This window comes from Lepidochelys kempii, chromosome 10 (assembly GCF_965140265.1).
Source record: "Lepidochelys kempii isolate rLepKem1 chromosome 10, rLepKem1.hap2, whole genome shotgun sequence".
Classification (NCBI taxonomy): Eukaryota; Metazoa; Chordata; order Testudines; family Cheloniidae; genus Lepidochelys; species Lepidochelys kempii.
Window position 1 is genome coordinate 9,180,509 of NC_133265.1, and position 27,273 is coordinate 9,207,781.

The 27,273-nt window shown below is 45.6% G+C and overlaps 2 protein-coding genes across 6 annotated transcripts in view; both read left to right on the forward strand.

Annotated features, from left to right (window-relative positions):
- Window positions 1-2,905: 2,905 nt before the first annotated feature.
- Window positions 2,906-17,056, forward strand: KPNA7 (karyopherin subunit alpha 7). Its single transcript, XM_073361380.1, has 10 exons — window positions 2,906-2,971; window positions 6,734-6,871; window positions 7,434-7,519; window positions 9,252-9,520; window positions 10,263-10,345; window positions 12,291-12,554; window positions 13,081-13,314; window positions 14,168-14,350; window positions 15,133-15,282; window positions 16,903-17,056. Exons 1-10 carry the CDS (start codon window positions 2,906-2,908, stop codon window positions 16,987-16,989), a joined length of 1,560 nt encoding a protein of 519 aa, XP_073217481.1. The 3' UTR covers window positions 16,990-17,056.
- Window positions 17,057-26,465: 9,409 nt separating this feature from the next.
- The window catches only part of SMURF1 (SMAD specific E3 ubiquitin protein ligase 1), a 59,418-nt gene continuing 58,610 nt past the window's right edge, over window positions 26,466-27,273 (forward strand). For 3 of the 5 annotated variants that reach the window (XM_073361899.1, XM_073361900.1, XM_073361903.1), the window contains exon 1: window positions 26,682-26,724. Coding sequence is in view for 2 of the 5 variants with exons in the window: in XM_073361901.1 (XP_073218002.1) it covers window positions 26,670-26,724 (55 nt within the window). In the remaining 3 variants the exon portion in view is untranslated. Of the gene's footprint in view, window positions 26,725-27,273 lie in introns of all 5 variants that reach the window. The other 2 variants (XM_073361901.1, XM_073361902.1) reach the window with 1 other exon arrangement.

A 27,273-nucleotide genomic window follows, 5' to 3' on the forward strand; every position in this document is an offset into this window, starting at 1 on the left:
ACCCGGCCTTCCCTGCACAGCCAGCTCCCAGGCTGCTGCCTGCCCATTTCTCCCGCTCACATGCAGCCCCTCTCTCTGTACTGAACATGGTCCCCTCTAGCCTCAGATGGCCATTTCCTTTCCTTAAGGGGATTGTGGAGCAGATGGAGAGCCTGCCCCAAGCTTGATCCTTTCCACCCTTGCTCACCCAGGGTGAGAAACTGTGAGAGCAGTTTCATCTCAGGTTCATTTAGGGAAAAGACCATTTCCCAAATATTCCCAGCTGGTTTTTTGTCTGAACTTTAACCACGCCGCTTGCCCCTGCTAGCCAAGCAAATCCCAGCACCCTAGCAAAACAGTTAACGCACAACGTAGCCAGTCTGCCTGGACTGGAAAATACCCGCTTCTGGCACCCTCCTAGTGCCGCAGCCCTGTTAGTCCTGGCCTGGCTGGGCCCTAACTTTGATGCAACAGGGTGCATGGCAAAGGGTGGGGAGAGACACTGATGGGTTGGGGATGAAAAGCCCAAAGAGCCAAGCCAAGTCCCTGGCGCGAGAAGGGCTGGAGCGGAGCCCGTGGCTGGGGCCCCTTCTCAATCCCCAGCTGGCAGGGTGATTCCGACCCCCCCCCCCACGCCAGCCTGGCGAAGGTGGAGCCCGGCGTTGCTATGGCAAAAGAATTTTAAGCAATTACGGGGGCGGGGCGGCTCCAGGAAAGAGCCAATCAGGGAGGAGACACGGGTCCGCGGGAGATTAAAGTGCCATCTTCAGGCTGCTGCTGAAGTCTTTGCACAGCGCCCAGGGCTGAGCAGGTACCGGGGGGGAGTAGCCCCCATTCCCCTGCCCTTTGCCGCCGCCGCCGGGGGTGGGGGGCTTTGTTGAACGGCTGGTGCCGCAGACGCGGCTGTGGAGGGGCTGTAGCGGGGGTCCCTGCGCCGGCTGGAGGGGTCGCTCGCCGCTTCCACTGGCGCTTGTTTGTCAGCCTGCTGGGGGGAGAGGGGTGCCGTGGGGTAGCCTCCTTCAGTCTGTAGGAGGCCAGGCTCTGCAGAGCTGCTCTCTGGGGGCGCGGCTTGCGGGCGGCTCGCCTGGTGTGAATGCTTGCTGAGGCTGTAGCTAGTCCCTCCTCTCCCAGCCGCTGGGGACAGGTCACTTTCCCCTCCTGCTGGGAGGGCAGAAGTCCTAGGCAGGTTACCGACCTGTTAGGCGGCTCGGGCAGTAGTGGACTAGTTAGTACTAGAAGAGGCTCCCCCTGAGGGAGGCTTTCACAAGTTTTTCATTGGACGTTTAAAATCTTCCTCTGGGAAGAAGCAGGAGCATTTAGTCCCCCCTCCTCATCTCAAAGCTTGTTAGACTGAGCTCTCCCCCCACTATGCAATTCTGTTACAATTGACAAAGAAATGCAGAAATCAAATAAATGACTTGATGGGTGAAAGGTCTATTCTGCTAGTGGTACAGCCAGAAACAAAGGGTTTGATCAGTAAACTGTCCTCCCCTATGTGCATGCAAGTTACAGCTTAAATCCAGCCCTAGGGGTGAAGCCTGTGGAGTTGACTGGCCTCTTCCTCTCCCTGCTGCATGCTGGTAGAATGACTAGCCAAGAGTGTTTCCTCTTAGTGGGTAGCTGGCTAGTATGTACCTGTGGATTTGGCTACTAGTAGCAGTATCTGAGCCTCTGGCTTCTCATACACCTGTTGAGGCGAAATGGCTTTAAATGGTGCCTAAGTGGGAAGCACCTCAAAGGGCCAGCATTTTCAGGCTAGCCTCTCCAAAAGGCTTGGGCAATATATCCCATGCCTGGTGGTGAATGCAAAAAGATAAAACTGGAACACGTGTGCAAAACTGCTACACTAGCATGTTTAGAAAGACCTTACTTCTAACATCTCAGCTGCATCCATGATTTCAATGCCGGTAATCCCCTAGGACTGCTGTTGAAGTGTAAACTTGCCTTGCTTCTCCTTTACCAAACTGCTCAGGCTGTTTGGTCACCTGCATCATCTGCCACTGTGAAATAAACCAGCTGGTGGTGTGTACCATGTGCTTTCCCCAGCAGTACGCATCTGAGTTTGTCTGTAGTTGTGGCTAACATTGACTGTTGTGTGGTCTTTTTTTTTAAACTAAACACTTGTAATCAGAGCTTTGTGATGGGCAAGGCTTCTTAGTGCAAATTGTAACCTTAGTGCAAATTATGACCTGGAAAAATACTTAAATCTGAGCCACTTACTGGCTGATAGTGGTGTAATAAGAATCAACAAATGAATCTGGGAAAATAGGAAAAGCTAGAACACCTCGATTACCTTAACGGTGCAGGCTACCTGGTGGTGTAAGGAAATAGGCTTGCACATATTCAGTCTCTTCATAGTCAGCCCTTTCAACATCATGGATTCTCTTGCATCTGTCTCAAGCTTTGAATGTGTCTAAACTAAAGATGGCATGAGGTAGAATCTACAGTAACAAGTAATGGCTACAAAAACCTCTTTGGACATGTCTGGGTTCTTTTCCTAGATCTGCTCTGTGCTTAGTGACAAATGTAACTTCAATGGTCTAGTGTTAGTTACTGGGTTTTTGTCAGCGTTCTAAGTGACCCATGTTTGGTTAACTGCCAGGATCGCTCATGCTCTGGAGCATGAGCATTAAATGGTCTTTCCTGTCCCTGTCCAGAAAACAAACTTGTACCTAAACACTGATGCAGTAGAGCGCTTTGTCCCCAGCACATGCAGTTTGGAGTACTAGACTTTGGACACTAGAACATGTTCACAGCCCATACCTGTGCCCGGTGCAGCCTCTCCCTTTAGACCAAGTTAAACCATGTCAGTGTAGCTTGTTGGCTAGTTGCAGTGAAACTACCTAAGCACTGAAACTAAATCTGTTCTGTCTCCAATCCTATCTGCAGGTGAAGCTTTGAACTTGCTCAACAGACAGCTGAAAAGATGCCTACCACAAACGAGCAAGATGAGAGGATGAAAAAGTTTAAAAATAAAGGCAAAGATACAGCTGTAAGTATGGAGGTCTCCAACCAATCAGTGTCCTGACAAATTAATGTGTATGCATGATTCCTCACTAGCTCTCTTCCCTTATGACACAGAACTTGAAAATGTTGACCGTAAGTGGTCTAAACAATATCTTTCAGAATATGATAAAGCATATAACATGAGATTTAGGCTTGGTCTACACCAGAGGTTCTCAACCTGTGGGCTGCTTGTGGCCCACTAAGCATGCAACTGTGATCCATGTGATATCCTCAGGGTCATACAGGGAGTATATATATTGTGTGAATGTGGCCCACATAAACCAGAGAGCTGCATATGTGGCCCACAATGGTAAATAGGCTGAGAACTATTGATCCATACTGTGAACTTCTGTCAATAGAACTACATCGCTTCATGCCCCTGAGGGACGTAGTTACACTAAACAAATCTGTGGTGTAGACTGTTTCTTGGGAAGACGAATTCCTTACGCAGAGAGGAGAAACCTGTCTCCTGGTAGCATCTTCACTAAGCACTACAGTGGCACAACTGCACCACTACAGCTGTATGTGTAGACAAGCCTTAATACAGCAGGAAGAAAACATGCCTTGGGCTTGAAGGAACAAGCTCTAGCTTTAAACCACAAGAGAAACAAACTTGGTAAGAAATCATTGGGGCAGAAAGCTGGCTCTTGAAGCTTGTCAAAGGCAGAGATTCAGCTTTTCAGGTCTGTCAGACTGGAGCTTAAACTGTACTGGACACAATTTTGTGCAGCTTGAAGCTAGCACTAAAACTGTCTGTCTTGGTTTGGGGTTTCTTGTTTGAGTTTTACACTGCCCTCGAAACAGTTATCTGCCTGGGGGTCAAGGCTTTGAAAAGATTGCATAGAATACAGAATTTGAGAGATGGATCTGGGTTTTATTCAGTTGGAACAGTGTTCTCTAGCACTTCCTCTATGGTCCTCTTGTAGAGAAACTGAGGAAAACTCATTTAAATAGTAGGGAAAAAATGCAAACTGACAAGATTTGGGGGCAGGTTTCATAACTGAAGCAACTTTCTCCAGCTGGCGATATCTCAAGATGACAAACCTTTAAAAGGCCTGCCGAGTTTTAAAATAAAAACATCCTGGGGTAAGGAAAATATTTGTAGGGGCTTGTGTAAACTTGAAAGCATCTTAGATTAACCTGAATTGCTTTAGGATAAACTGCCTTGCATCCACATGTTTAATTACATCATCTCATTCTGCTTTAATTAATCCATTTTGAATGCAGATACACTCTAATTTGGAAGGAGTTGCCCTGGAATAAGGTTGGTCTGAGTGCATCCCCATTCTGAATGAGCTATTCTGAGTCTGGCAGTCCTCCCACTGCTATTGCACCCTGCATTAGTGCCCACCTGGGTGGACCCGTCTTACCTGTGTGTGCACTACTGTTCCTGGGTCATCTTGACCAGATGTCATCGCCCTGATTAAATGTTGGTGTGCAGCCAGGTGTGCCCTCTTCTGGAAAGCACGCGTGCTCTCCCAGTCACATACAAATTATAGAAGCCATGCTCCCATGTGGGATAGCAGAAAAGGCGTCGTGGGCATTGGTTTGACCAAGTCCTCAAATTCCAGTGGCTTCCAATAGGTGTTCCCCCATACAGTGAGAAAAATCCCAGAACTCCTAAGACTGGTGGTGGATCTCTGTACCATGGGATGTCTGCCCAGAATGCTCTACACTTACTTTGAAAAAGCACAGTGATGCACGGCCTCTGATTCTGTTACAGCACCATAACACAGCAGTCTGGACCCACAGCTTTGGGAATAGTTATACCTGATTGTGTTTGTCTCAATCAATCTGAAATAACACTCAAGTGGAGCCAAGTCCTTGTACGTGGCTGCAGTGAAGCTCTCTGAGAGGATAACTGTATTGTGATCAGTGTCGGATTTGCATGTGCACCAGAGAACAGTCTGACTATACTGGCATCAGGAATGCCCTAAATGGGGGACTGACAGAGGATGGCTTTATCAAAACTTCCTGATAGGAGGTGCCAGTGTAGACAGAGTTGTGACAGCCTTGAGAGAGGGGAAATGTCAGAACAAGTCCTCCTAAATCTTGGTCTGGAGTTTCCTAGTGAAATGAAACCATCTATGCCAATATATTCGCCTCATTTAGACATGTTAGAAACAGCTGCCGTTCCCCTTTAGCATGTGTAAGGATGCAAGACAAAAGCTGTCCTTCATAAATAATGATGAGGGCAGATTTCTGATGCAGAGTGATCTGAATTGCTTGTAAATTGGGCACAAGCAAACAATGTCTTTAATACAGCTAAATATATCCATCTAGGAGCAAAGAATGTAGGCTGTGTTTACAGGATGTGGGAGTTGATCCTGGGAAGCAGTGACTCTGAAAAAGATTTGAGGGTTGTGGTGGATAATCAGCTGATCATAAGCTCCCAGGGCAATGCTGTCACCAAACTGGCTAATATGATTTTTGGGTACATAAAGAGCAGAATTGCGTGTAGGAAGAAGATTATTTTACCTCTGTATTTGGCACTGGTGCAACCACTGGAACAGTAGCTCCAGTTCTGGTGCTCACAATTCAAGAAGGATGTTGATAAATTGGAGAGGGCTCAGAGAAGAGCCATGAGAACAATTAAATGATTAGGAAACCTGCCTTATAATTGACTCAAGGAGCTCAGTCTCTTTAGCTTAACCAAGAGAAAGTTATGGGGTGATGAGTACCTACATGGGGAACCAATATTTAATAATGGGCTCTTCAACCTAACAGAGAAAGGTGTAACTTGATCCAATGGCTGGAAGTTAGACAAATTCAGACTGGAAATAGTGTTAAATTTACATGGAGGGTAATTAACACTAGAACAAATTACCATGGATATTGATGTATTCCCCATCGTTGGCGATTGGATGCTTTTTTCTAAAAGGTATGTGCTCCAGGAAGCATCTTGAAGTTCTGTGTCCTGGCTTATACATAAGCCTTGCAGAATTCAATTTTCATGTCTTTTATGATTTTGACAGAATATTGCTGTTTGGTTTTAAGCATTTTTAACTTTAAACATTCAGTTTCAGGAAATCATCTGGGGGGTGTCAGACAATTACTTAACAACAAGTGTTGAGATTCAGAAAAAGCTTTAAGCACAAATTGTCTGCATCACATGTCAAAATATATAAAGTAAATATTCTTAATCAAACTAGAATTTCTCAAATAGCACTTTTCTTTCTTTGCCTGTTGAATTTTCAATTGATATTTTTTTCACTGGTTTGTGTGTGGATGGTGAAATTGACACTTACAGACAAAAATGCAATCTTTCCAAACTTAATTATACAGGAGGTCAGACGAGATGAACAACAGTGGTCTCTTCTGGCCTCGTAATCTGTGAATCCGATTTACCTTAATTTTTTCCAGGATAGCACTAAAGCATCTCCCACAGGAATATCCTCTGCTCTGGTGACTAGGAGAGCAGTTGCAAAGGTAGCTTCTTGGCCGATGGCAGATCATTACAAGATTCCCATTTTTTGGTCTTGCAGCGTAACTCAACTTGCTATGATCCCCCTACCCCAATAACTATTGTAGTTGCCAATCTGTCGTGTGTAAGACTTGTCACAATATTTGTGAAGCTACAAAGCTTTAAGTCAAACAGGAAATCTGAGCAGTGCACTTGAAGACTAAACTTGGGATAGAAGTCAGATCACTTCCTAGAGAAATAATGTGTGCACTGCTATGAAACATCGATTTTTCAGAGCTCACACTCACAAAACAGCTTGTAACATATGGCACTCTTCCTTCATAGGCAATGAGACGCCAGAGGATGGAGGTTAATGTAGAACTTCGGAAGGCCAAGAAAGATGAACAGATCCTAAAACGAAGGAATATTTCTTTCTCTTCCATGGGGGAGAGTCTTTCTCCAGAACAAGAGAAAAAGAATGCAGTGAGTACAGTGCACTACTGTGCAAAAACCATTCTAGCTGCTAGACTCAATGGCCAACCTAACTTGCATAGTGACTTAGTTGCTAGCCACTCTAGTGTTCACTGCAACATCTGAGCAGCTCACAAAGTCCTAGTTTAAGTGACTCAGTTCTACAGGAAGAATATTAAAAAAAAAAAAAAAAAAAAACAAGAAAGGGGATGTCTGAAAACGTCTTCTAACAGAAAGTCTAACATACACCATTGGAAGATAGAACTGGCAAGAACCCAAGCTGGCTACTTGAGCAGTGAATGCAATGTGATAGCTGATAGTCTGGCTACACTGGAACCTTCTCAACAAACTTTCAGAACTTACGACCTTAATCCTGCCTGGCACAAGGGATCAGTTACATCTGAGGTTTTCATGGACTTTCTTCTTCTCTCATCCTGAAACTGCACTGCATGAAGGATGGCTATTTAGACATGCACTAGTGACCGATTGGGCCTAGGCTTCTATTTGACTACACAGCTTAAGTCTGAGTCTTGGCTTACCTTGTCTGACTCTGAATCTCATTTCTCCATGACAGACTGCTCAGCTCTCCTTGGAGGAAATAGTTCAAGCTGTGAATGGGAACAATCCTGAGCTTCATCTGAAGGCCACTCAGACAGCCAGGTATGTTGTAACAGTTTTCTGTGGAATAGAACACACACATTGATGTAGTGTCCATTTGTGCTAGAGACCTGTTCCCTGCTCAAGAGTTTTACTGCAGACCTCATTGAAGGACTAGAGAGGATGGATTGTCCAGTGGTTAGGGTATTGGCATAGGACTTGACATCTGTGAAGTCCCTACTTCACCAGACTTCCTGTGTGACCTTGGGCAAGTTGCTTAGTGTGTCTGCCTCCATTTTCAATCTGTAAAATGGGGATAATAGTACTTCACAACACAATTGTGAGGAAGGGAAGAAATCAGATTGAGGCATTCAAATACTGCAGTAATGGGGGGCAGGAGGGCAAGGATACAAAAGCAAGAATCCAAAACATAAGGCAACTCAAACATTAGCCTGTGTAGAGGTAGAGTTGCTTCCTTGCTAATTCATGGATGGGGAAAGGGATGATTCTTTGCCTTCCATAAGCAAGTGAGTGTTGGGGGGCCAAGTGGAGGGAGAGGGGGTGGAAGAAACCAATCAATGTCTGAAGCTCAGGTTAGAACAGTTTAAAAACTGACTTTAATGTCTGAGGGGACAAGCACTGTGAAGGAACACAGAGGGTTAAGTGTCTCCTCTCCTCAAAGGGTTAGGCCTGTTTTGAGGTGCTACTCTTCCTTCAGGCCACATAGCAGCCTCCCACCTTGGCCTTCAGAAGGCAGAGGGATTGCTGTTGCTGCCTCCACTCACTGAAGGCTCCTCCTGGCTTCTTCTGCTGACTCTACTCCCTCGACAAGGGTATGATACGTCTGCCAGAATGACTAGGGCACGTCTATACTGCAGTTAAACCTGTGGCTGGCCTGGACTTGCAGGGCTCAGGCTAAGGGGCTGTTAATTGTAGTGTAGATGTTCACAGGAGCTTGAGCCTGAGGTGGGAGGGTCCCAAAGGTCAGGCTGCAGTCCAAGTCTAAACGTCTGCACTGCAGTTAAACAGCCCCTTAGCCCAAGCCCCTGGCATGAGCCAGCTGTGGGTGTTTTTTAATTGCAGTGTAGATGTACCCCAAGAGCCTTCCTAAAGGACCCATGGTGGTTGATAGGCAGTGCAGTAACTTTGCTCCTCTGGGGACTGGTTCAAATGCATTTGCTTCACAAGTGACCAACTTGACCTCTACTAGTCCCAACTTGTGCACATAATTAAAACAACTTGAAAACTAGATGTGACTGACCCCTTCAAGGAAGAGGAAGGCAGCCAGTCTTCCAGGTGCATGGCAGAGCTGATCCGCAATTAGCTCTTGAATGTCGCAGGCAAAATCTCAACAAGCTGTCGGTAGTCAAACTGGGAGACTGTATCAGAAAACAAGTCTTCTAAAGGATGCCCCACAAAAAGCAGTAAGCTTTAAACAGGAAAGAGGGAGCATTACTGCTCTTGTTAACATGTTCTCTGGTTGCTACTGCTCTGAGCCATAAACAAATCATGATATTGCTACCACCATGACCTCTTGAAGACCTGTGTTCTACAGTGCTTTTGTAGAAGACTAACTCTTGGATACACAAACAAAACTACTGTAGGATTTGCCTAAACTAGATGCTGAATTCAGTTTTCCTGTAGTGAGAGCTACAGAGCTTGTCTACTCACTGTGTAAAACACTCCCAGGGTCTATCTCACTATCTGATCTATAGGATTGTGGTTCATCAAGATTTCCCACTGATGGAGAGAACTTACCCTAAGATGCCATTTCCTGTCTCCTGTCCCCCCACAGGAGGATGCTGTCCCGGCAGAGGAACCCACCTCTCAATCAGATTATTGAAGCAGGGATTATTCCCAAACTGGTGGAATTCTTGAGCCGTAACGATAACGTTACCTTGCAGTTCGAAGCCGCGTGGGCACTGACTAACATTGCTTCTGGAACATCTGACCAGACAAGAGCTGTTGTGGAGGCAGGTGCTGTCCCAGCCTTCGTAGCCCTCTTGTCTTCTCCACACATGCATATCAGTGAACAGTCTGTGTGGGCACTAGGTAACATAGCAGGTAAGAGGTGCTCTCTAGCTTTCACAAAATGGTGACCTGTGCAAGGGCTCTCCTTTGGAATGCCTCCAGATTTTGCCTTGTGATCAGTGTTGCCTTGGCAATAACCTCATGCCCTCTAGCCTTAATGGAACTAGATATCTAGGCTTCTCAAGATAAAGCCTAAGGTAGAATAAAGACTAGGGTAGAACCAATAAATCCATCTATCCAACCTTGTGGTATAGGCAAACCCCTTCGGCACACAGATGTTGGCTAACAACCCTTATTGAGACCTTAAATTCCTCTTGTAATGAAGGCAAGTACTCAGTTTTTATTTTCCCCCCATATCTGCCTCTTCTACCACTCCTTCCTTGCCCAAGAGAGCATGGTTTTGATTTTCTTAAAATTCAGTTGGTGTAAGGGGGGAAAAACTGTCTGGCCACTGAATCCTCACCAACTGAAAACAAACAATACTTTATAGCTCTAACAGGAAGTCCTTGTGGCACCTTAGACTAACAAATTTGTTAGCCTCTAAGGTGCCACAAGGACTCCTTGTTTTTGCTGATGCAGGCTAACACGGCTACCACTCTGAAACCTGTCTCCATTTATGGCTCTAGTTTGCCTACCAATAATAGACCACCTCATCACCTACTGTTGGTGGCAGGTGTAGATAGGACTTGTAGTAATGTTCTTTAACACAACAGGAAGATGTCTGGCTGCTAGATAAGACAACTGTCAACAAACCATTCTGCTCTTCTCCACACAGGTGATGGCCCCATGTACAGAGACTCCCTTATCCACAACAATGTGATTCCTCCTCTGTTGGCTCTGGTGTCACCTTCTACTCCTGTAAATATTCTAACTCCTTGAATTAGTAGCTGTTAATCACTTGACTAATTGCTGAACTGTGACTACTAATCACTTGTAACACAGTCAAATGTTAACCCATTTGTGTAAAGGTGGAATGGGCTCTGCTCTTGAGATAAAACTGTTGGAGGAGGGGCTGGAAGAAAAGGATTAATTAGTGGCTTGTGATTGGCTAACTGAAGACTTCCACTGGATACAAACTAACAAGGATCTGACTGCTTTCACCTGTCAGATGTTGATTTGGCTGTCTAATGGTGGCAAATTGGCAAAGAGGTACCAAGTTGGACCCCCTGCACCTAGATCTAAGGAACTTTTTCCATTCTAGGTCTCATCCTCTTTTAAACCTTTCCACTGGTCCAGTGCTCAGTAGCAAACAACTGTCAGAATTAGATAGAAAGTGGTGAGATGCTGAATTGTCACTCCCCACCAAAGGATGTGAAGGGGGCGGGAGGAAATGGCTAGTATTTGAGCTGGTGTTAAATGCTTCAAAACCAGTTACTATACATGAAGACAGTTAGTCCCTACCCCAAAGAATTTAACACCTTGGCTCAAAAACCAAAAAAACCCCAAAATAATAAAGGGGGGTTGGAGGTTGGCAATGCAGGTGTATTATAAATCACTTTATCTGCAAACCCATGTGAGGGATCCACTAGACAGTTGCTTACCACATAACTGTCAAATACACACTTCCCTGGACCAACTGCTTAGTCTGACCCTGCTGAGGGTTTCTGAGCTGATAACTGTGTCTCCAAGGCTCCCCTCCTCCCAGGAAGGGCTGAGGCTTTATATAAGATGCTCCCTGGGAAATGGCAGGGTTAGGGCTGGGCCTAGTGACCTGCATGGATGCCTAGGGCAGGGTGTCTGTAGGGCACTGATGCCCTATATTGCCCTTTCCTATGGGTAGAATACAGGCAGGAGAGCCTGCTGTACTCCTCCAAGGTAGAGGAGGGGCAATTTAGGGCAGTGTTAAGCAAACTCCTTCCCTTAGATCAGTGGTTCTCCAATTTTTGTATTGGTGACCCCTTTCACATAGCAAGCCTCTGTGTGCAACCCCCCTTATAAATCAGACACTTCTTAAAATTTAACACTACTAAAATGCTGGCGATGAAATGGGGTTTGAGGTGGAAGCTGACAGCTCATGACTCCCCACATAATAACCTTGTGACCTCCCAGTTTGAGAAGCCCTGCCTTAGATACTCCTAGATCTTGCAGTATTTCTCTTGCTGCTGCATTCCTGGATGTTCTCGCACACTCTTGCCTCCTCCCAGGGAACAGCGTGGATAGATTGTGCATAGAAAACATAATATGGTAAATGCAACTTTGTGAACCCAGATGTTGCTGTCTTTCAGAAAGTCATTGCTTTCCTCCTGCTGTGATGAATATGGTCTGCACAGCACTAGCTATTCATAGCCTCTGTGCACAGTACATTAGATCAGCCAGTCTTGCCCATGCTGAAAAACCAACCACTCCAGTTCTGATCTGGATAGGGGATTACTTCATAATCTTGGTCCCAAAGTCAGGCAAATGCTTGCCTTGGAAATTGGCATGTTACAAGTTAAATGCCAAACAGCTCTAGTTAAAAATCTCATACTGTTTTAGTATCTGTTTGAGACTTCTCACCAGGTGGCAATTTAACATGGTGGAAGGAGGCTGCTTTCTTACTCTTTCCTAATCTCAGATGGGAGGCACCCTATTAACTAATCTCCCATCTTATCCTTTCTCCCCCACCCCCTGCCTCAAACGTCACAGAAACCTGCCACTGGCTTTGCAGGATTCCCCTACACTGACTATCTTTGCTGTTCCCCTCTAACTCATGAGGAAATGCTATTAAATGGGGCAAATGCACCATTTCTAGAGTGCTTCCTTTCCCTGGCCTTAGCTTTGCAGACTCAGTCTTTGTATGAGAACATCCTCCCTTGTTTTTCAGGTTGGGTTCCTGCGAAATATAACGTGGACACTGTCAAACCTCTGCAGGAACAAGAACCCCTACCCTCCCCTTGAGGCAGTGAGGCAGATCCTGCCAGTGCTCATTCGCCTACTGAAACATGAAGATAAGGACATTCTCTCTGACACGTGCTGGGCTGTTTCCTACCTGACTGATGGATCCAATGATCGCATCCATGTGGTGGTGGAGACAGGGATTCTCCCGAGGCTGGTGGAACTCATGGGCAGTCCAGAATTAAGTGTTGTGGTATGTAGAGCACATGGCCTATGGCAAGGAATACTCATTCTTTCATGAACCTCACTCCTCCACAAAGGCACAATTCAGTGCTACAAAGGGAAACCTAAAAAGCAAGGCTCTTCCCTTCTAGGACTGGAATCGGAAGCATGCTGAAGGCAGGAGGGAAACAAATGTATCCTTGTCCACCATAACGGGATTGTCCTGCTCCCTAGATTGCAGAGGTAGCTCTGCTGCTGATCCAACACCCTGGTCTTGCTCCTTTATGGTTGCATGACATAAAGGTTTAACAAGCCAACTTCCTCTGAAAGTGGAGCTTGTCTTGAAGGTAGGACACCAGAGTTGTGCACTAGTTTATGGCTGCATGGGCCGGCAGCATGAATAACCTTTTCTACTGGTCAGTAAGGGAAAGACCAACATTGAGGGGAAACACTTGTTAGTCTTTGGCAGGTACCCCAGACTTAAACTAGTTCTGCCTCTTGGGTGACAATCTCCTCATCTAGCTCATTCAGGGAGTGAATCATTTCTCTCTGTCTAGACCCCTGCTCTACGTGCTATTGGAAATGTAGTCACTGGGACAGATGAGCAGACCCAGATGGTCATTGATGCAGGTGTGTTGGCCGTCCTGCCACAGCTCTTGCAACACCCAAAGCCAACTATACAGAAGGAAGCAGCATGGACTCTCAGTAACATTGCAGCAGGACCTTGCCATCAGATCCAGCAACTCATTACCTGTGGACTGCTACCTCCCTTGGTGGAGCTGCTAGATAAGGTACAGGAGAAAGAAAAGGAGTATTTGTGGCACCTTAGAGACTGACCAATTTATTTGAGCATAAGCTTTTGTGAGCTACAGCTCACTTCATCGGATGCATGCTGTGGAAAGATCCACAGCATGCATCCGATGAAGTGAGCTGTAGCTCACAAAAGCTTATGCTCAAATAAATTGGTCAGTCTCTAAGGTGCCACAAATACTCTTCTTTTTGCAAATACAGACTAACATGGCTGTTACTCTGAAAGGTATGGGAGAAGCAGTGTGGGTGACGTGTGGTGCTGGGATGACCACTACCACAAAAGCAGTGCTGAGTTAATAAAAGCACCATGCTTCCCACTTCTAGTCAGACTTTGTTTGGACTAAGAGGAATAGCACATGCTGCTCATCCTCTTGAGGTACTCTGGCCTGTTTCATGTGCCTTAAAACTGCAAGGGAGCTGCACACTTTTCTCACATGCCCCTCATAGAAGCATGCAGGTACTCTTTCCCTATGACTAACCTCTTTCATACATCTCAAGTGTCAATGACTTGTGCCTGCTGATAGTTGTGGGGTGGGGAGGCAGAGTGAGGGCAGCTGGCTTCAGCAGTGTTACTGAGCATGCTCAGTCCATATGAGCATGCTCCGTACAAAGCCAAGCAGCAAATCAGGCGGGGGGCAGATTTGACCCTGCATGCCCCCCCATATGTCACCTCTACAAAGCTTAACTTAATTCAAGAACTAAGCAGACTCCTGAGACTACAGAGTGCTTAAGCAAACTGCATATCAAGGAAACTGTCTAGTCCTTTTCCACTTATTACATTTTATAGATACAGCTGACTGGATCTCCAAGTTCTAACATGCATCTCTCTTGCAGGGAGAATTTAAAGCTCAGAAAGAGGCCGTGTGGGCAGTAGCCAACTTCACAACAGGAGGCACTGTACAACAAGTGGTGGACCTTGTCCAGTATGGGGTCCTTAAACCTCTGCTCAATCTGCTCTCTGCCAGAGATGGCAAAACCATCCTGGTCATCCTTGACACAATTTCAAATCTCTTCTTGGTAAGATCTTCGTTTCCAGTGGTGGCCTTGCTTTTTTTGTAAGTGGTGGCTTTTCCCTTGTGGGGGGGCCCTCAAACTTTTATGCACTAGGGTCACACCTTGCTTGTGCACATGGATCACCAGTATTGGCCCTACCCTTGGAATAGGCTGTAAGCAGTACAAGAATGCAAGTGTTGCCCCCCAATGACAACTAAATACCAAAAACTTGAGCTGACTTAGATAAAGTTAAAAGCAGTGCTAAGAGGAACAGAGCTGTAAGCAGGAATCTGTGCTTTTCTTCCTTCATAAGAGGATGAAACAAGCTAGTATGGCACTAAGTATCCTGTGTCCATATTGGCCCACCTCTAGAAATAAAATCCATTCCTATTGACCTGCTGTGTAACAGCACAGAAGTAAAGGGTTCTTGAAAACTAAATCTTAATATGTAAATAAAAGCACTGAGGTTAACAACTAAAGATCAACTGATCCCAGAGGATTATAACTAAATCCCATGGAGCCAAGTACTTATTGTGTGGTTTAATTTTTGTAAATACCTGAGTTTGAGGCCTCATTCTTGTAGCACTGCAGGATCCAACTGGAGAGCTTGTAGCTCACAAATGAGAGTTGACTGTCTTCAATACTTTAGTATACAGGAGTTGGTACTCAATGGATAGTCCCAGAACAAGGTGCCATCTGATAGAGTTAAATTATACTGTCACCAGATTAATTTTTTCAGCATGTCAAGAAGGCACCTCATGGCAGCTGATACCTAATCTCCTTGCTCCTTCTCCCAACATCCACAGGCAGCTGAGAAGCTGGAAGAGACAGAAAAGCTGTGCTTTCTAGTGGAGGAACTTGGTGGCCTGGAGAAAATTGAAGCACTGCAAACCCATGATAATACCATGGTTTATCGAGCTGCTTTAGGTCTCATAGAGAAATATTTTGCTAGTGAGGTATGTGGACACTGTCAACTGTTCTCCCCATTCTACCACTTGAAAGTAGTAATCACATGTGATCTCTGAATAGTATCTTGTGCCAGGTGTCTCCATCCAGGCTTTCAGGACCCTGAAACAATCTTGAGCTTCTGCAGTTTGTTAGCCTCAGACTGTGCCATTATTCAGTTCACCAGGATCCGTTACTGATCTGGACTCCAGAAGCTCATGCCCAACAAAGTCAACCAGATCCTGTCTTGCTTCTGGAGTTCCTTTTGGCTATCTCCAAATGACATCTGTTGGAATGATTCAAGATTTATATGAACTGCAAATGTACATAGGCTTTACTTATTTAAAGCTTAGCTAACTTATTGTCATGAATGGAAGACCAGACTAAACATCCTACTCTAATTGAGAACTCTTGTCAAGCTGCTATTCCTATAGGTAGAGGGTCAAATCATGTTAGTTCACAACAAATCTCCCTCTAGCAAAGGTTAAGCTTAGAACACTGGCCTTATGCAGGAACTCTAAAGTTACGGTTACTGTTGCATGTGGGGAGGGGAAAATGATACAGGGTACTTAGCCCTGTCTAGCAGCTCATGTGCCACTATGATTTAACTGCAGTTACAGCATTTGTGCATGCACAAACACAGAGCATAGCTGTGCTGCTAAAGTATCTGAAATGTATTTATAACATTAGGCTTAAGAGTGAACACTTATCAAGATGAATTGGGGCACCTTTAAATGACAAGCTTTTTGAGCAGGGCTTCTCATACCAGTCTGTACAGTGCCCAAGCACTGTGGGGCCCAGATTCTGACTAAAATCTCTAGGTGCGATATCAGCATAATGTTCATATCCCAAACCCTAAGGTCTAGAAACTATTGTTAAAAGGAACACTCATCATGACTAAAATCCTGCAGTTTATAGGGTAGCTGTTCTGGGTAGCTGACCCGAATCTTGAAGGATTAGGGGCACAGGAAGAAGTCTGTTTTTGCCATCTTCCTTTTGAAGACACTGTCAGGCTGTAACAGCAGTGATCAGAACTTGAGTGAACCCTGATTCTACTGCTATGCTTCTGTGAGACACTTGACCTGTAGCCATGACAGTCAGCCCATCTACACAATCAATACAGGAGGCCTAGAATATCACTGCTTTGTGCAGTACTAGATGGCTTGGAACAGCACCTGAACTAGTCCCTCATCTTCATGGCACTGGCAGGGAGATGACTGATCTGAGCGTTCCACTGCTATAAGAAACGAGTCATTTAGTCAAGTCAAATGGCCAGTCTCCATTGCATGAAATACTCTTAGCTAACTGCCCCCGATATGTTCACACTACAGCTGGAAGCAAGCTCAGGCAGCAGCTTGACCTCACAAGCCCATCCAACTTCTTGGATCGGAGCAAGGATGGCAAGCTGCAGTCTCTCTTCCGCTATTTCTAGTGTACTAGATTGAGTGAAGCCAGTCAGAGTGTCTGCCTACTTGGGCTGGGAGGCTTGCTCCCAGCTGCAGCTTAGACCTACCCTGAGTACTTTCTAGATTTTAGAAGAGCAACAAGAGGGCATAAACTTGGGCCACGGCAATCCCAACAAGCTGCTACTGCCACTATCATTCAGCTGAGGAGTATCTGTCTTTCTCTAGGAGAATCCAAACCTGCAGCCAGAATCTGACCAAGAAAGACCAACCTTCAACTTCTCAGCAGAGAAACCGGATTTCTACACCTTCTAAAGACAAAGCACCACAAAACACTGAGATGGTGGGTGGAGGTGTCCTCCTGTCTGGCAGCCAAGCCCTTAAAGAGGAACAAAGATGTTTAGTCTTTTTTTTGTATTTCTGAAATCTGACAATAAATCACACTTTCTGGATTTGTACTACATGCTTCTGAAGCCTCTTTCCAAATCACTGCTGTGAATGTCTTCAACAGGGTCTGTCCTAATCTCTCTCACTACTGGAGTCTAACAGACTGGTTTTCAGGCAAGGGGCATGGATGGAAAATTCAGTCCACCTCATTCACAAAGCAAAATAAAAGCATTCTTAAGTTATACTCAGACTTCGTAAGAGAACACCCTGCTGCTTAGAGCATTAGAATAAAGCAAACTTTTATCTAGCCACATGAGATAAAATTTTCAAGTAAGCTTGGATGTGACTGAAACCTCCTTAGCTCTAAAATAAGCGATTTAAAGAGTTTCCATCTCGTAGGTGCAAAAAAAAAAACCTGACCAACAGAAGGAAACTAAGGGCACTCTTTCGTGGTTGACCTAAGCATCTGCTAAAGAAGATTTGTACTTTCTAAAACTGGCCTCAGTTGCTGATGGCCTAAAATGAGGCCTGAACAAGTAGAAGCTGCTGACTTTATCTCATAGTAGTGGCAAAACTAGCTGTTGCAGGCAAGCCACAGCTTGCCTCAGGGGCCAAAAAAATAAGTTTGAGCCCATGTTTACTGTTGGAGTTTCCTGCTAATTTGCCAATGGCAGCTGCATTTTGAGCCATGTTAATGGAAGTTACATTTCCCTGGGGGGATCAGGAGGAACTAGCTCTTCCATGTTCTCATTGCAGGCTGAGCATGGGGTGTACAGGCTAGGGTGAGAAGAGAGAATACTCCACTGTACAGCTTTTAAAACTGGTTCCATGAGTCAGTCTAATGTGTACCTGTACTATAAAGATAATTAGCTTGATTAAAGCACAAGCATGTACTGAGGCTGCTTTTCACCAGGCTCTTTGCATAGCAATTATGCATTTCATTATATGTAGCCTGAAGGCATTACCTATTTCACTGAGACTATCTTTTTAGATAACCATGAATTTAGCAATTTCTGTTTTGCTAGTCCAAGGAACAGCTGTCTGCAAGAATAGGCCCCTTGACTGTATAGTGACACTGGCTTTGGAGGAAGCCTTATTGTCTAGTTCTCAAACTAATACTCTTCAGAGCAGGAGCTGCATGACCAGGACTCCCAGCTCTGATGGGGACTAGAACAGTTAAGATCTCTACCCTAATTATTGCCTTGATTTAAACATAGCTTGTTATAGCATCCAACTTCTGAAGCCCTTGTTCTCATAGTAATGTCACACTGCAGAGGTCTGATCAATCTCTATACCAGTGGTACCCAAAGAGTGGTCTATGAGTCTCCTGCTGACTAGTAACAGGATAGCTTTTAATGCTGAGGGGAATAAAACTACATTAAATGCTCTCAAATACTAATCTAGGCAGTGAGTGTAGCTGCTGCAACATTGTGTAGACTACTTCCTGCTGGCAAATAGATGGATAAAGCAGTCCATAAGACTATCTAAGATCTGGCCTACCTCTCTGAAGTCTATTTCAAACAGGTCCTCATGTTCAAGGATGAACTTCAGAATTCCCAACCCCTCAATGCTTTCATACAGCACCAGGAGCTGCAGTTAGTAGTACAGAAGATGCCCTCAACTGTTTGAGGGTGAATGATCTCTCAGTGCTTCATAGAAGGTAAACCAGGGAAGGAATGAGTCTCCTAGAAGACTGCACTGTTCATAGCACTCTAATTAACTTTATCCTTCAAACCTCTTCATAAGAACTGCTTCCAACACCCCAATTCAGGAGTTAATAGCAGAAACCATAAAGTGTCCTAGCTATGGACTTGGTCTTCCATTAATAGATGCCTGATGCTCTGACACTTCAGCTCCCTGATGTTTATCTTCTATAAAGCAGATTCTGCTGCAGGCCATGAGGAGGTGGTGGTGATAGAAAAGGGAGGGGCTGGGCAGAGGGCATCCGAACCTTGGTGTTTGCAGACACTTCCTGTGCCTGTAATTACTTGACTCTACGAAAGGCTGCCTGTAGTGTCCAAATGAAAAATGCATCACAGCTTCTTCCTCCTATGCTTTTTCTCCTAATTAACAACTCTTGCCTAAAGACCCTCTCACAGAGCAGATCAAGAACCTGCCTATTCATTCCCACATGCAGTATCCAGTCTTCTGTAGAAAGCAATCTTGGTTTGGGTGGCACAGCAACTAGGCTTGAGCAATGCTAACCTCTAGCTAACTCATTTGACTATAGCCCCAGGCAGTTATAAATGAAATCCTTGCTAGTTGAAAGCCATTTAGCCCATGTGCAATATGAGGCTGCCTCAGTCCTGGTGCAGAGGGTTTGCCCCAGCCTTATCCAGCTACTACAACAATGAGGGCAAGGGTGATGTGGCAGTTGGACATGGTGCAATCTCAGTTGGAGCCATTGCTTCCATCATAGAACTGTGACCAGTTGCCAGGGGAGCTTGCATGGCCCCTGTCTAACTCAAGGGACATTTAAGTATTGCAGAAAACCCCAAAACCAGAAACTTCCCTAGCAGGACTGGAATATGCTGGAAGGCAGATGAACATCGGTGATGAATTTGCTTGAGGTAGATCTACACATGCAAGTGAGACTGCAAAACAGATGGGCATGTGTGATATGTCTAGTTACCTTTTGACACCCTACGAAAAAAAGAAATTAGGCCTTGGATTATTCGCTCTGTGCTGGCCAATCACAAGCCGCAGTGACAAACACTTGAATGGCACGTGGGACAGTTCAGATGGCTGTGATGATCATGAGATGGGAAACAGGTATAGCCATAACTACAGAATAAAAGCTACCGCATAAAGGGTAGGTATTATCTTGATCTTCTAATGTCTGTAGGAGTAATGGCTACCCTATTGGTGATTGGTGCAGAGTGGCTATATAAGGAGAAATACATAACGTTTTCATGGAATGTCAATTCCGCCTGATCTCTTCTCCTCTCCCGAAAATTTACCACAATTTAAGATTTCATGCCCCATTCAGGTTTCCTTTTGACCAAAAAAAAAAAAAAAAGCCCTAGACTTGTTTAGGGGTTTGCACCCAGTGTTGCAGTGTATTAGGAAAATCTGGTACTGGAGAATAGAGAACCTCCTTCCATTAAAGTTAATTCAGCCTGGAAGCAGAACTGAACCTATTTCCTCCTCTTATTTACCCAGTTGTAACTGAAGTGTTAATATGGCCAAGAGTCGCACGCACGATCCATCTGCCCTGGTGAGATGCATGCAGTTTTAATCATGTGGGAGACGTGGGTATTCTTCTCTGTTTAACTTTAAAATACCAGAGCTGCTGAATTACAAAGTGATCCTTTATTGTTTTTTTATTTCTTGGACATGATACTGTATATTCAAAACTGGGACAAAAGGTTGCCTGAACATGTAATTTAAACTATTAAATCTTTTGTCTGGGCCAATGGGTTAACGTCAAAAGGGCTCCTCAGCTCAGCTGCCTGCTCCTTCTGGCATAGCATTGCTGCTGAGACTGATATTGTAGCTGGAAAGTATTGTATTTTACCAGGTAAAAAGAATCTGAGGCAGATGTCTCTTTGGTGTAAATTGATACATAGCATAGAGGTGTCTCAGAGTAACAGCCGTGTTAGTCTGTATTCGCAAAAAGAAAAGGAGTACTTGTGGTACCTTAGAGACTAACCAATTTATTTGAGCATGAGCTTTCGTGAGCTACAGCTCACTTCATCGGATGCATACTGTGGAAAGTATAGAGGTGGGCCTTCCTCGGCCACCCTGTGACTGTCGCCTTGAGATTGGATTACTTTAAAGCACTGTACCTGGTTGTGTCTGTGCTGAGCTTTTTCATAATCTCTTCCCAATAGTCTAGCAGTGGTGAGTACACCAGTGGAAACTGTCCTCTAGCATTTGAACCACCGAATTGTTTAACTTGGCAGCGCTGCTAGATGACGTGGGACTGATCTAAGCTAGCTCTACCGTCAATAGAGCTCCAACGATGGGCGATCTTTGAAAGATGCTCAGAATAGGCCAGGTCCATAAGACTCTTAGTACTCAGAATCTCAGCTGCCCAGTAACCAAGCAGCGTCTTTCTCAGACAGTATATTTCACTGATGCTTTGTAGTCTGCACTGGCTTCCTTCAGTTTCAGGGAGCAGTTGGAGGAGCTGTAAATGCTTGGGATCTGGCTAGGCGAGAGACAGCCTCTTTCCCCAAAGGATGCTACAGGGGAGAAGCTTGAGCCACTGCACACTGGTTTAAAGGGGCAGGGACTGGTGCTAGGGTGTTGTCAGGGAGAGGTCTTTTCCTCTGCAGCCCGTTCTCCTTGGGCTGATAGAGCCCTGCCTTTGTTGCTGCTTAACATTTCTATTGCAGCAGCATTCGCCCTGCACCATTCAAGTGCATATGGCAGAAGTCAAATGGCACCAATCATCTTTATCCTGGGCTTGTTTTTCCAGCTCTTTTATATCCAGATGTAATAATGCTGCTTCAGCCATTACTGTGCAACAGAGCGTGCCTCTAGGTCAGCGGCTCAGTCTCTTGGCTTGGGGTCATCAAAGAAATACTTGTTTGGGAGTGGCTAAGTCATTATGCAAGGTAGCCTGTTTCCTCTTGTTTTTTCCTACCCCCCCCCCCAGATGTTCTGGTTTAACTTGGATTTAAACCTGGAGAATGGTCAGTTTAGATGAGCTATTACCAGCAGGAGAGTGAGTTTGTGTGTGTATGGGGGTGGGGGGGATGTGAGAAAACCTTGATCTATGCAGGAAATAGCCCGACTTGATTATGTAAAGAGTTGTCACTTTGGATGGGCTAGCACCAGCAGGAGAGTGAATTTGTGTGGGGGGGTGGAGGGTGAGAAAACCTGGATTTGTGCTGGAAATGTCCCACCTGTTGATCACTTTAGATAAGCTATTACCAGCAGGACAGTGGGGTGGGAGGAGGTATTGTTTCATGATTTCTGTGTGTATATAAAGTCTGCTGCAGTTTCCACGGTAAACATCTGATGAAGTGAGCTGTAGCTCACGAAAGCTCATGCTCAAATAAATTGGTTAGTCTCTAAGGTGCCACAAGTACTCCTTTTCTTTTTGCGAATACAGACTAACACGGCTGTTCCTCTGAAACTTGTTTAGGTAGCTTACTCTCAGACATTCTCATGAGGTGTCCCAGGTATATTCCATCTCTTCGTTTGTACTCCTTATACTGTTTTGGTAGCTGTACCCACTCTAGGATCTCTTATTATTGCAGTAACACCTAAGTACCACCAAAGGGATCAGGGGGCTGAACACTGTGCAAATGCAAAGCCAGGATCCCTGTCACAAAGAGCGCACATGAATGCACGCTGCAATGCTCCTTTAGTTTCCTTGGCTTTTGTTGTGGGGCTGTTGGATGAGCAGGGGTGAGATGCTATCCTTTGGCAGTTGACTTTACTGTGACTGGCTGAGCTAGCATATTCTTGTACAAGTGGCTAGAGTATTGGGATAGATGCCTGAATAAATATTCACATACCAGTGTTCTTTCAGTTGTCTCCTAGTGAGTGACTTTGCTACCCACAGGAATCTGCTTGCCTGCTTCACGGATGCTGCTAATCATCAACCTGAGAGGCCCCCTGCCTCAGGCACTGACTGAGTGTGAGGTGGCAATTTTCACTTTTGTTTTTACTGGGGTGGGGGTGGAGGAGTGGGGGGGGGGGGACAGGAGGGTGTTTGAACTGCCTGACTTCTCTCATCATTGAAGGAAGCATCAGTCTGGCTCCAGAGTGTAACCCTACCCCGCCCAATCTATGCAATAAGAGTAACTGTTAGGATCTTTTGGTGGTATATCATTGCTAGGGCTAAATAATTCAACCAAAAGAGAGTTGTAGGGCAAAGGATTAATTATCAGGGATTAGTTGTCTGACTACCTAGGTCTCAACCTTGTATGAATCTGATCTCTCCTCTGAGAAGTTTGCATCCAATATAAGCACAGAGTGGAGATCAGATACACAAAGCTTAGGGTGAAGGTCCAGGCTTCAAGCACTGCTGTTTAATTCAAATACACAATGTATGTGATTGTCCATGTTGAAAGGCTTGGAATAAGTGTTTTAAAGGAAGGATTTGAATGTAGGAAATCATCTGATGGTCTCCATTTCACCCATCAAACCCGAACATCTTATCCAACGGTACTATCCAAGAAGACCAAAAATTCATGGAGTTTTCCTCTCTTTGCAGTCTACTTCCTGGAATTTATAAGAGAGGTGGCTGAGGTAGTATATTTTATTGGCCCAACTTCTGTTGGTGAAAGAGACAAGCTTTTGAACTCCACCAAGCTCTTCTTCTGTAGAGCTGAAAAGCTTGTCTCTTTCACCAACAGAAGGCGGTCCAGTAAAAGATATCTCACCCACCTTGTCTCTCTCATATCCAGGGTTACCCACAAACTACAACGACACTGCAGATGACAATGGAATTTATAAATAAGTTTCCCCCTTTACCGCAACATAATTCCATGTATAGAGAAGATTCACTGCTGAACTGATGCTATGCTTAGTTAAGCCATCACAGACCTGTCTCAGCAAACAGATTGCAACGTCTACAACCTTTGTTCCTAAAAACGACAATCTGGAGACGAAAACAAATGGCAAGGAAAGTCTGCTGCTGGGAGACAAGGCATTTAGCCATCAGCATCCTGAAAATCAAACAGCAGGGATGCAGGGGTTAGTCTTAATATCCTTGCCTTCTTTCTCAGTCCTAATTTCTGAAAATATTTAAAGGAGTGGGACTTCTGGACTGAAAATATATTTCAGGCTGTCCAGTCCCTAGCTGAGCTGAGGATCTGGCCCTACCTGCTATATACTTCTAAATCCTGAATTATTATTTTTTTAATGGGAAGGGGCTTGAAATAACTGCATTTAGCCACTACCCCCCATCCCCTTCATGCTCCAGGAATCTTCATCTCATTCATCTGTCCAGGCTTCAATTTTTTCACCCCAAAGAAGGGAAGATTAGAAACTGCTATCTTAGCCTGTGGAAGGAGCCAGCCATGTCACTTTCATCCAGCAGTAGCAGATGATGATTTCAACCTAAATACACTCAGAAGCAAAGCAAAACCCAAGTGCATATTGTCCTGATTCCAGCTTCCAGTTCAATAAATCAGCAGGAGTGGGGAACTAGGTCATCTCCTTGCCAGCAGAAAAAAGAAAAGCTAACATTTGCCACACACTAGTGTTTACTCCTTCTGTCTGGCTATGCATAGCCTCATCTAACCTCCTCCAGTAACATGTTCTATGTTCAACCTAGCATGTGCTTGCCTGAGACACAAAGCACCACATGCAAATAAATAATCAAGGCATGCCAGTCTTAGCCCTACCAAAGGGTATAATCTATAGATTTATTAATGGATTGAATACAAGAGACACAAGCAGAGTTTGGAGGAGACTAAATCCACCTCTTTTGGGGGAGGGATTATGTTGTATTTATTATTCAAATGTTCATCATTGTTTGTTTTATTTTGCTGATAGCATTGTGTAGCTCCCTGAGCTAGGACGGGTTTGCTGTTTATAAAGACAATTATGTTATCCTAGCTTTGTAAATCAAAGTTTTATGATATCTATGCAATTTTTATTCTAGTTGATATTCTGTATCAGCGTACATAGGCTATTTCAAAGTTTGGGTTGGATGGGAGAGTAATGGTGGTAGTTATAGCAGGAGACAGGGTATCAGGACTCCTAGGTTCTGTTCCTTGCTCTAATTTGCTATGTAATCCTGAATAAATCATTATACCCCTCTGTGTTCCAATCTCTTTGTAGCACAGAATAGTTGAGAGGGTTAATTAATGTTTGGAAAGCACTTTGAGATCCTTAAATAGAATGCTGTAAAAGAATAAAGAAAAGATGGGAATTGTCACAACCTGGCATGAGAGTACCGTTGTGATTTAGCATAACACAGAGACCTGGAAACATGAGCCTTCAACCTGGCCATGTGGCAAAGGAATGTAAGCATGATGCATGGAGACATCATGGTGTGGAAAGTTCAGCAGATTCTGTGATATTGTGGCATGGAAATGTGCCAAAATGCTTGTTGTCTTGATATTTCCATGCCATGCCATATCAATCTTGTTATATATGTATATACTCTCATCACTGTAATATTTGAATACCTCTGAAATATTACACATAGATATATCAATAACCATCTCTCTCTCCTTTCCTAGCCAGTAGGAGAAGTAGCTTGATTCGTTTTGCTTTATAATTTTTTGTGTGTTTGTTTACATGTATGTGAGTCACAAAATTATTGAGGGAGTGAGCTTTGCCTTTAGTTCTGAGGGTCATTCTTAGCTCTCATGGCTATGAGTTCCAAGTTCTTCCTGTCCTGTAACGCACGTACAAGAATGCATTTATTGACATTGAAAGGCAGTAAATTCATAACTGAGAAAAGGAAATACTTTAATTCAACTGTGGAACTCATTGCTACAGGATGATGTTGAGGCCAAGAATTTCGCAAGGTTCAGAGAGGGACTGAACATTGATATGGATCACAAGAATATCCAAAGTTAGAATAGTTAATGCTAAAAAAGGTATTTTCAGGATTTAAACCACTCTCTAACGATTAAGGGATTAGGATTAAACTTTCTTCAAAGGCAGATTATCCCACATCTGTTTACTAAGGGGTTTCTTGCATCTTCCTCTAAATAATCTGGTGCTGGCCTTGATTGGAGACAGACTACTGCACTAGATGGGTTAGGGGTCTGATCCAGTATGTAGGAGAATTCCTATATTGTTCCTGAGAAATGTAACTGCTATGGGCGGTCACGGTTGCAAAGAAAGCGGGTATCTTCCAGGTACCTTGAACCAACCCCAAAGAGGGCTTTGAACATCATGATGGAGACTTTTCCCTGTATCCTGTATTCAATGGGGAGCCAATGCCTTGGAGAGCACTAGCATGAAGAGTCCACAGCAACTAGTGATATTGAACAAGACAGGCTGCTGCGTTTGGTACCAGCTGGAGCTTTTTCAGGGTGTCCAGCTTCGTTCCTACATATGACAAACTGCAGTAATTGAGATCAGGAGTGCATGGAGCTGGGGCTGAGCCCCATAGGAGGGGAGTCCAGCATGGCTCAGTCCCAGAGGGCCCTGGAGGGGCAATGGGGGTGACCCATGACCCTTCGGGGGGAGGGGGCACATGGTGTGCAGCATGGCTCAGCCCCAGAGAACGGAGCGCAACACAGGCCTCAGTTTCCCCGTGGCCACCCTGAAATCCTGCACAGAGTCGGTCCCCTCCCTGGTAAGAACCAACCTGCTCCCCTGTGGCTGCACTATTCATGCCCTCCGCTGGGGGCGCTGCCCGTTCCGCCCAGAGCGTGACACCGGCCAGGCTCAGCCGGCGACCTCCCCGAGATGGCGGCAGCCGCTGGCCGCCGCGCTTGCGTCACGCCGTCTTCTCGCGCAGGAGCGAAGGCGGCGCGAGCGCGCAGTCCTCGTCCGGGTCGGGCTGGGCGTCGAGCTGCGAGCGGCGGCTTGCTGAGGCGCTGTGGCGGGGCCGCTGTGTGGGGCGGCGGCGGCGGCCGGACAGGGGCAGCCCGGGCCGGGAGAGGCAGGGCCCGGATGGGGGTGACTGTGGCCGGCGGCTGATTCCTACCCCCCCCTCCCTCCACCCCTCTCCGCGGGGAGCGATGTCGAATCCAGGGACCCGGAGAAACGGCTCCAGCATCAAAATCCGGCTCACAGGTAGCGGAGCGGCGAGGGGCGGGGCGGCCGGGGCGGGGGTTTTACACCCCCCCCCCGCGCCCACACCCCGTGGGGCCTTGCACGGTAGAGAGGGGTCGGGGGAGGGGGCCGGAAAGGGATGGGGATCAGAGCCCGTCTGTGATTAATCCGGTGTTGCTCCTCTGGCTTGGGGTGTAGTCCTGGCCAGTCGGGGCCCCGGGGGGGCTGGGTTTCCTTTCCCCTTCCCTGGGAAGGAAGCCGGGGTGAGGAGGGTGGGGGTGCTCGGTTGGGTTTCCTTGACCCCGGCGCTCATGGGAGGGCCCACCAGGGATTCTTTCCTCGAGTTGCAATTGGGGCCGAGTTCCAGAGCGCTCAGGGCTGGGGGGGTGTGGGGGGACGCTTTTCTCTCGTGTGGTGTGGTTTCTGAGGAGGCTGTAGCTTGCTGAAATCCAGAATAATTCTGGGGACTGAGTTAGAGAGTGCTGGGTAAAGTTGAGAATTTTTCTTTCCTGTTTCTCTTCCTCTTTATTTCTAGCCAGACTCTGTTTCCTAGCAATGGTTTTTCCATTC